General features: G+C 36.3%; 1 protein-coding gene across 1 annotated transcript in view; it reads right to left on the bottom strand.

Moving 5' to 3' along the window:
* shisa9b (shisa family member 9b) overlaps positions 1 to 9858 on the bottom strand; it is a 35634-nt gene that overhangs the window by 20795 nt on the left and 4981 nt on the right. The window contains exon 2 of the mRNA XM_016468637.1: positions 9159 to 9280. Coding sequence (XP_016324123.1) covers positions 9159 to 9280 — 122 coding nt within the window. The remainder of the gene's footprint in view (positions 1 to 9158; positions 9281 to 9858) is intronic.

The following is a 9858-nucleotide window of genomic DNA, read 5'->3' as shown; positions in this document are numbered from 1 at the left end:
ACCCCAAGCAATCTTTTTTTTTTTTTTTTTTGCTTGTAAAAGTTGCTTGATAAGTGAATATTTATCTCCTGATTCAGATGAGATGACTTTTTTTTTTACTGGAAATAGCAATATTATTGATAGAGGAGTCGTATTTTAGCCAGAAGCAAGAGTTTTAAGTTAAAACATCTTGAAGGATTTGTTTCTAACAAACATGCAGCTTTTCACTTTACAAGATGTTAATTGATGGACTGGAGTAGTGTGGATTACTTGTGAATTATTGTGATGTTTTTATCAGCTGTTTGAATTCTCATTCTGACGGCACCCATTCACTGCATCTTGGATGGTCTCAGGGTGAGTAAATTCTAAGCCATTTTTTTTATGTTTGGGTGAACTATTCATTTGCTGTGGTCACATTTACCATTGTTCTGCATATTTTCATGGATGAAATCCAGTCATTTCGAATCCAGAAATGTGTTTGAGGGCAAAACATTTCCCAACACAGATTTCACTTAAGTTCATCACACAGATTTGCCGCTCTGCTAGTTAGTGGTGTTGACTAAGGAGCAAAGCGTAAGCTTGTTTACACAGTAAACATTTAGTGAAACGATGATAAAACAACGCAGACAGCATATGCAACTAAATGACAATAAACACAATTCCTAATAATAGTGTTTTTATGTTTGTTTCATAATGGAGTAAAATGTTCAACATAGTAAACAAACACAAACCACATTCAACCTGAAAAAGACTGAAAAAAGCTCAAAATCAGCATACATTAATAAACTCCTCAGTTAATCTGATCTGAACTGCCTCACTCCCTAAATGCTAAACGTAGTAATAACCTGATTTTTTTTCTCTCAGTAAATGCTTTAAACACTTGGTCCAAAAACTCATGAGCATGAAATGCCCTCCAGACTAAATTCTGCCACTGAAGAATGTAGACCAATAAAAAAAGTGGACCCATTTCTTACAGCGGTGCCATAAAATCCAGATTGGACTGACCCACTTCAGGAGTGTACATCACCACTGGGCTTACATTTTGACAGAGAGGAAGTGGTCTGACAGCCACTCAATGACATGGTTTTTAAGTTGAAAGGAAATACTCCCCCCCACCCCCTGCTTGACCACCTGTGGTAAAAAGAGGCCATGCTACCGTAAGTGCTCCAGCTGCGGTGGGAGGCTTGTGCCATGGACAAATGATAGGAACAGGAATTAGCACTCATGTGCCACACAGTCAGGGGGACGGCATGTTGACACTGTTGCACCTGGAGAAATGCTTGAATAAAAGCACAGCCAGACCATAGCTCTTATTTTGCTTTATTTAACATCACGTTACTTTAATTGTTTGGAGTCAGTGTAATCGTTGGGAAATCGGGCTCTTCGAATTGACATTCTTTGAAATGCCATTTCTTAATATGCTATTTTTTCTGATGATGCTGTCTTGTTTACAAAGTCTGCATTGATTTAGACTTTGAATGTCCTTCTGTCATTCTAACTGTGCTGTTCAAACACAAATGATGTGAAGAATGATTTTCATGCTGTTTATGACGGCTCTGCCGGCTCTTGTAGGGTGCCATTATGCTACCAGAATACATTTGGACAAGTACTGGAAGCTATAGAACATGTACAAACCAACAATCCACATTTGAAAAACACAGCAAAAAATATGCCTACAGCTACTAAGCTGTTCAATATATGACTATAGATTATCCCTCCCTCTCTCTCTCTCTCTCTAGTCTATATGAATTTTTTAGGAATGACAGAATTGAAATGCCCTACACTCAACTTCTTGTCTTCCCTAGATTAACACTGAAATATGACATACAAACTATTCTCATAAAAATATTTCATAATTTTAAAGGTTTTGCTAAGATTAATATGACTTAAAAATGTAACTTATTTTCCTCTGAGGTACACTTACAATGTACACTAATTATGTTTTGTGTAATTTAGTTTTTCATAACCAACCTCCCTTTCATATTTATAATTAAACAGGCTGTTGTTTTGCTGCCGTACCTTTAATAAACAGGCCTCCATTCCAAGCAAACTGACAGTATGACACTGGAATGACCAGAGATCTTAAATAAACTAACAAGGTAATCTTTTCTAACCAGCCACTCTTTGGCTTTGTCAGAAGGCTATGCAGAGCTGTAGATGCTACACAATATCCATCCTGCTTCTGAACACACAACAGGTGATTTTGATGTGATTCTGTACATGTGGGCGGTCTTATGTTAATGTTTCAGGAATCTGACGGATTTTAGAACAAGCCTTTTTTTTTTTTTGCATCTTAAAAGATCAAATTGCATTTCTCATGATGCGGCCCAGTTTAAGTGGGCAACTGCTCCCTTACAATCATCTATGGCCATTTTCAGCTCAATCTGTGGGAGTGTTTGACTAGGATGTATGAAGGTCTGAAGCAATCCACCCCCTATTGTGACACAGCTCTCAAAGAGCCAATTTGGGCACGATAAAAAGCAGCCTTTCTCAGCTCTTATCTTCTCAACAGTTGCTTTAGCACAGCTCAATCTGTGGGAGTGTTTGACTAGGATGTATGAAGGTCTGAAGCAATCCACCCCCTATTGTGACACAGCTCTCAAAGAGCCAATTTGGGCCCGATAAAAAGCAGCCTTTCTCAGCTCTTATCTTCTCAACAGTTGCTTTAGCGGTGTGAGCTCCATGCGCCCTCTGACGAGCCAGACAGGCGATTTATGTCACAGCTCCAATCGGGGATTATTTATATATTTTGCTTGTTTTTGATGGTGTGCAATTTTTTTCTAATTATAATGTGTTAACTTGGAGCCTATGCGATCTGAGAAGTCCACACCATTGCTTGCCAGTCATTGCAGCCTTCCTCGGATGCCGTGGATTTACATAGCCACCTACCTGTCAGCACGTCGACTGCCAGGAAATTAACTGATAATTATTCGAGGGGGGAGGGGGGCATTAGAGGGAAGAGGGAACTCTGTTTAAGATGTGGTAATTGATCTGACTGCCCGGGCTCTACTTGTCCCTGCCTAAATTCATTAAAATCAATAACAGTAATTTCAGCTGCACTCTCAAACCCTCCCCTAACATATTTTACCGCTCAGCATTCAGCACCAATATGAGAGACTACAATGATTAAACTGCAAAGGAGAAGAGTGACCACTCAGTTCATTTTACTGCATTACTAAAAATTATTAGTGTTTTGTGAAGGTATCAGATGATATTTTGATATACAGTGTAGTATTTCTTCATTATGAACTATATTATCAGCACACCAGTTTCTTTTAAAAATTGAAAAAAAAAATGAATGTGAAATTTATTAAAATCCCAAAAACGATATGTTTATTAGCAAGTTTAAATAAAATGTCCAATCCAAGATTTTCAAGGTGATTTCAAATAGGGAGGCAATAATATTACAATTCTGGCCGGCACCAATAAGCTGATAATTATTTTCATGCTCTGTATGATGATAACCAATAGTTTTAAAAGCTAGTCAGTTTAGGTCTCACAACATTATATTATACGGTATGTTAATTTGATATTTACTTTGACAATGATACTTTGATATACTGTGGAGTACAAAAGTCTGAGACCATTAGTGCAAAATTCTTCCTATTAATGCTATTTTTTTTCCAGCATAACAGTGCCTGTGAAAAATGTACCAAACATAATAAACATAATATTAAAAAAAATAATAATAATAATAAAATCCCAAAACCTGTTGTTTATTCCCAGGTTTAAGATAAGATATAAATAAATAAATAAATAAACACTGTAAGTCAGTATCATTATATTATACGGTATGTTAATTTGATATTTACTTTGACAATGATACTTTGATATACTGTGGAGTACAAAAGTCTGAGACCATTAGTGCAAAATTCTTCCTATTAATGCTATTTTTTTTTTCCAGCATAACAGTGCCTGTGAAAAATGTACCAAACATAATAAACATAATATTTAAAAAAATAATAATAATAATAAAATCCCAAAACCTGTTGTTTATTCCCAGGTTTAAGATAATATATAAATAAATAAATAAATAAACACTGTAAGTGAGTATTAGATAATGGTAACGGTGATTTAAATGTAAAAATTAGGAAAATTAGCATAATTAAATATCAAATCAGTCAATAAATAAAAATCAAAAAATTCCAGATGAGCAATATGGTATTGATATATTGTCCATCCCTAGTCTCAGATTTTAGTATCCAAAAACCACCGTAGCACCTCATCATTTCCTCACTGCCCTCCTAGTGACCCATTTTTTAGCAAATGTTTAGGAAAAGTTTGTTATATGCTGAAACTCCATGACAAGTACCTGTCATATTGAGACTGATATGTCGACAAATTTATGAGCAGGTCATTATTTCCATTAATGCTAAATGGGTAATCACTACCAACATTTATGCATCTGGTACAACACCCATCTGATCCCATTATGATGTTTTATCCCTTTTTTTTCAGTTCAGCTGTATTTTTTCACGGAGAATAAAAACAATGGTCAGCAAAATCTTACACCATCTCCATGGAAACAAGCAGTGCAGCAAACCAGGTAAAGCTGTCTGTGTAACTAAACCACAGCTGAACTCAAGGACTTTTGACAGGAATATTCACTCCTTATAAAATTTTCTTCTGTTGTGTTTCGCTACTGTAAGCGCAGCGAACATGTAGCATTATTATGATCTGCATTCATCAGCTATGACTTAACTCAGCTGCAGTCTTACGAACTCCACACAGTACTGCATTTCGATTCATCTTTATGCCGCTTTCACCTCTAACAGTTATGTAGTCCTTTAAGCTCTCTAAAACTGCTCTAAGCTGTTCTGATGTGTAAACAGAAGACAGAGAGTTGATTAGGTTAACTGGCATAGTAATGAGTCACCGTTAGTTTCTTTGCCCATTCTGAGTTTAAACAGATTCTCATGAGTAAAACCGTGCTGTATAAACACTGGCTCTGGGTGTGAATTAATTATATATCATTGCTGTCACCTGTTTAAATAAAAACAGCCTCTCAGCTTGAGCTGGTAACTGTGGGCATCCCAGACTTACTGTGCAAGTTAGATCAGTATTGTAATGGAAAATTGTAGTGGTTGGGCAGTAAATACATAAAGCACTTAAGCCAAACCAAGTTTATTGTGCTTGGTTAACCCGGATTGCTGGACCGGGACTATGAATTGCATTCCAGTGACTGATTTACTCATGGTAATTCTCTGTTTTTCCTGCCACTATATGACTCAGTTTTGAGAATACGGATGTAATTTAAAGTCAGTGTGTTGTAGAACAGAGGTATTTTTGGGCGTTATTAGATACAGTAGCAAGTGACAGGAAATTTTTGGCTGTGAGACAGTCTGAGGAGGAGGAGATGAACCATTCATAGAAAGATATGTCCTGCCTTTCAATTAAAGGGGTCCTATTATGCTCTTTTACAAAGTCTTGATTTTTGAACTTTGTAACTTTGCAGATCTTTTTTATGCTCAAACAGCAACATTACAGACTAACTAAAGTTGAAAAAGTGAAAAAGCATAATAGGACCCCTTTAAATTAACCAGTCGCCTCATTACTAAAGGCATCGTCCAGGGAGTCAAGATTTGGCTAGATTCAGTGGTTTGAAGGTTTAACTACACCATTATGTGTGTACAAAAAGCATCTTTCTTTATGGATGGCAAAAACGTAGCACTATTGTGATATACTAATCAAAAGAGTTATTCTCAACCACTCAGCTATATACTAAGCTAGTAGGCTAAGCTGTTAGCTTGCTAACTGAAGATTAACTGAAAACAGAAATATTTAATTTCACAATTTTTGGCACTGTTAATGTGTAAAATGTGAAGGAAAAGACATTAATGAAGATATTTCATGATTAAGAACAATACACCGTAATGCATTTCATGGACATGAGCAAAATCAATCTGAAGAATACAGTTTATTAGCCTGACTTGAGCGAAAGAAGGTTGGAGAATTACTAAAAAAAAATAGCTACCCGAGTGTGTTACACTAAACCAACTTGCTCCAATAAAGAGACTGAGGACAAAATCAACTACCATTCAAAAGTTTGGGGTCAGTATATATTCAGCAAGGATGAATTGAATTTACCAAAAGTGACGGTGAAGACATTTATAATATCACGAAATATTTCTATTTTAAAAAACTGTTCTTTTGAACTTTCAAAAAATCATGAAAAATCAAAAAATCACTGTTTCAACAAAAATGTTAAGCAGCACAACTGTTTTTGATAATAAGTTTCAACATTGATAATAATAAGAAATGTTTATTGAGCAGCAAATCATATTAGAATGATTTCTGAAGGATCATGTGACACTGAAGACTGGAGTAATGATGCTGAAAATTCAGCTTTGCATCACAGGAATAAATTAAATTTGTAAAATTATTAAAATAGAAAAGAGTTATTTTAAATTGTAATAATATTTTTTTATTATTTTTTACTGTATTCTTGATCAGATAAATGCAGCTTTGGTGAGCATAAGAAACAAACAAAAAAAATCATTCTAACCCCAAACATTTGAATGTTAGTGTATATTACGGGCCAGAGCTAAACTCGTCACCCACATGGGCACCACAGCACAACGTATGGTTTGGTGCATGGCTCTGTCACTAAATTTCTACTTCACTCTTCTCACCTTTCATGAATGACATGGCTCTCGACTTTGCTCTGCTTTGCTTCATATGTGTAACCTTGTTTAACACAACAAGGCCAAGCCAACCCTTGGTCCCAGTGTGGCACCAGTCAGCACTGCTCGAGTAAACACTTTACGGGTTTGTGGCCGCAGAGCCTTGAATGTGAGCAGTCTGGTGGTTTGGACTGTTTCCCCTATTTTGTACAGAGAGATGTCTGAGTTCCCTGCAGACGGCCCTTCTCTTATGATGTTATTTCTCCCCTGCATTGGTACAGACAGCTCTTTAGAGGAGCAACACCTGCATGTCGCACCGCTCTGCTCTGTTGCACTTTCAGCACCAAGCACAATCACTCAGCCAGCCTGTTAACATACATTCCCCATTGCCTCTCAAGTGTTGTTGCATTAAAAACATGGGTGTGTACTACAGATTTCACTTTCTGGCTCAAAACAGACAGCTATCTTTAAGTGCTTGATTTGTTTTCTTTCCAAGAAATCCCTTTCTTCCATCTCAGACAATAAGTGGAGACAAACAGAAAAAGTCAAGCTTGAACATCAACAAAGAGCTTTTCACTTCCACTTAAATTTAGAAATTACACTCCCTGTCCACAGTTAAAGGAATTGTTCACCCAAAAATGAAAACTCACCCTCAGGCCATCCAAGATGTAGATAAGTTTGTTTCTTCGAAAAACAGATTTAGAGAATTTGCTCAGCAATGGATCCTCTATAGTGAATGGGTGCCGTCAGAATGAGAGTCCAAATGTAATGCTAAATTTCTCCAGACCTGTCCAGATGAAAAAAAAAAAAAACTCGTCTACATCATGGATGGCCTGAGGGTGAGAACATTTTCAGCAAATGTTCTTTTTGGGTGAACTATTCCTATAAAGCAACAGCTGTCAGGCCACTGAATTACATTGTGGTAAAATAAAAGCCACCAGACTTTGTACAGCAATTTGATTACATAAACATAACTTACCAGGCACGTCAGAGTGTTTGCCTGAAACACGCAGGCTATAAAAAGAGCATATGACATCTGCTACAACTGCTTTTCTGACTTTCATTAGGAGGCCATCAAATAAAGTGTAACTGTTTGACTCGACGCAAGGCATATTGATCTAAACAACTGGGAAACAGATCGGGAATCTGTCAGCACCATGGCAACACTGTGACATGCCACAAGACCATGTTAGTAAATCAGTGCTGTCTGTGGGTTGAACTTTATTGCATTAGACTTCCTAGCTTGTAATATTTCATTTTAATCATTATTTATGGAGGAAGCCTTACTGTGATCTGGTTTTTCATGCCAGATATCTTTTGGCAAATGGCATATTCACATTGACTTGCAAAGCAATGTTTAATAATTTTTGCCTCAGCTAAATTAAAGGAAGTTATAGTTCAGCAATTAAATACAGTATGGCCTTGAGTGCCTTGTCGCTTTAATAAAATGGTTACTACATATTAAAAATATCAAGAAAACAATTTTTCATTAAAACTGTTTTTTTTTTATTCTGCAAATTCATTCAGGTCTATCCTATACAGTTCCAGACAAAATAGACCACCGCAATTCAACAAAAATAATCTGCTATAGGAGCAAATATTATAATATAGTGAACAGCTGTTTTACGTCATAGCTGCCTGTTACTATATCATTAAGTGTTCTTTGTATTGACCAGTCGAAAGCTAGGACCAGAAATAGGTTTTATAATTTTATAATATTTTGTAATGGCCAATCAGTATCCAAAACCAGAACTGGACATTGTATTGACTAATCAGCATCCAGGACCAGAACTGTCTGTTTTAAAATATTTTGCATTGACCAATAAGCATCCAGGACTGGAACTATGCATTTTAAAATACATTGGATTGACCAGTCAGCATGCAGGACAAGAATGATCTGTTTAATAATATTTCATATTGTCCAAACAGCATCCAGGACCAGAACTATCTATTTTATTTTATTCATCAGTGATTATTTTACAGCAGGTATGTGTTTTATAATATATTGAATTGACCAATCAGCATCCAGTATCAGAACTATCCATTTTATAAAAGAAATTAGAACACTTGCCAAAGTAAACATGATATTTTTAAAGTGATAATTCGCTAGTTCTCATATTTTCCTGCACATTTGTATTTTTTGCATGAAATAACAGCATGAGTGAGGTGAAAAGAGAATGAGCGAGAGAGATAGAGTTATGTGTGTGAGAGTGTGTGTGTTAATCAGCCACTTAGCCTGTGGTAATTACTATCTCAGCATGTTAAATGATCACTATAGATGCAAGTGCTACTGCAGCCCACCGGACACGCCAAAAATGGGCTTCTGTAACTACTTCCCCTGTTCTCAGTAGGAGTCGAATCAAGCAGGCGAATATATTTACTGATGAATAGCCATAGGACCTCACAGCTGCTTCTCTGGGGTGAAGAAGATGCATCTGCTACTATTGGATTGTCACAGCGGAGAGTGTTTTCCAGAACGAGCTAAACTGAGCTTTGAGTGACATGGATTCGACCTGTTGTGCGTGAGCTCTGATGGTAAGGAACAGATTTACTTACGCAGGTTGTTTCCTGTTGCTCTGGCCTGCATGTTCTCGTAGTGTTGTCCATGCACCACCAAGCTCTCCTCTCTCTCCACATGTTCTCCTGGAGCTGTCTGGCGCATCACCTGGGCCAGCGCTCTATGGAGAAAGGCTTTATTTACTCATCTTACAAAAAAACTGTTAATTAATCTAGAGCAATTCAGTACATATTTATACTGTTTGTGACTGACATTTCCATCAAAATGGCTTTAAAGTTTGTTCAGTAGATTATAGATAAATGTTGACAAAGATCTATTGCAACAATGTGTTATATTAGACCAAAATGAAAATCTGATAAATTATCCTGATGAGTAGTTTTCTTTCCTGTGTTGACGCATTTCCTATTGAAACGGGAAAACACTAATTTATTTATTTATTGTTTAAAGCCAATATGCTTTAGTTTACATCACTGCCAAGAACCTAATTGGACATTCTCATTTTAGAGAGGATTTAATTGAACAAAAATGTTGGCACACCCCTTAGTGCAAGATGAATATGATGCATGAATATTTTGTCTGTTTTCTTGTAAAATAAAGGCCTACCATTAATCAGTTCCAACAAACTTGTACTAACTGAAAGAAAACAAGTTGATAAAAAAAAGATTGAATCCAATATTTAGTTATAATATAGCATATTGGGAAATGTATAACCAATTTTTTGTAGCCTGGTCATTCAGC

The sequence above is a fragment of the Sinocyclocheilus anshuiensis genome, unplaced genomic scaffold (assembly GCF_001515605.1).
Source record: "Sinocyclocheilus anshuiensis isolate Anshui unplaced genomic scaffold, SAMN03320099.WGS_v1.1 scaffold152, whole genome shotgun sequence".
Taxonomy (NCBI): Eukaryota; Metazoa; Chordata; class Actinopteri; order Cypriniformes; family Cyprinidae; genus Sinocyclocheilus; species Sinocyclocheilus anshuiensis.
This window is presented reverse-complemented; position numbering and strand designations above follow the sequence as displayed.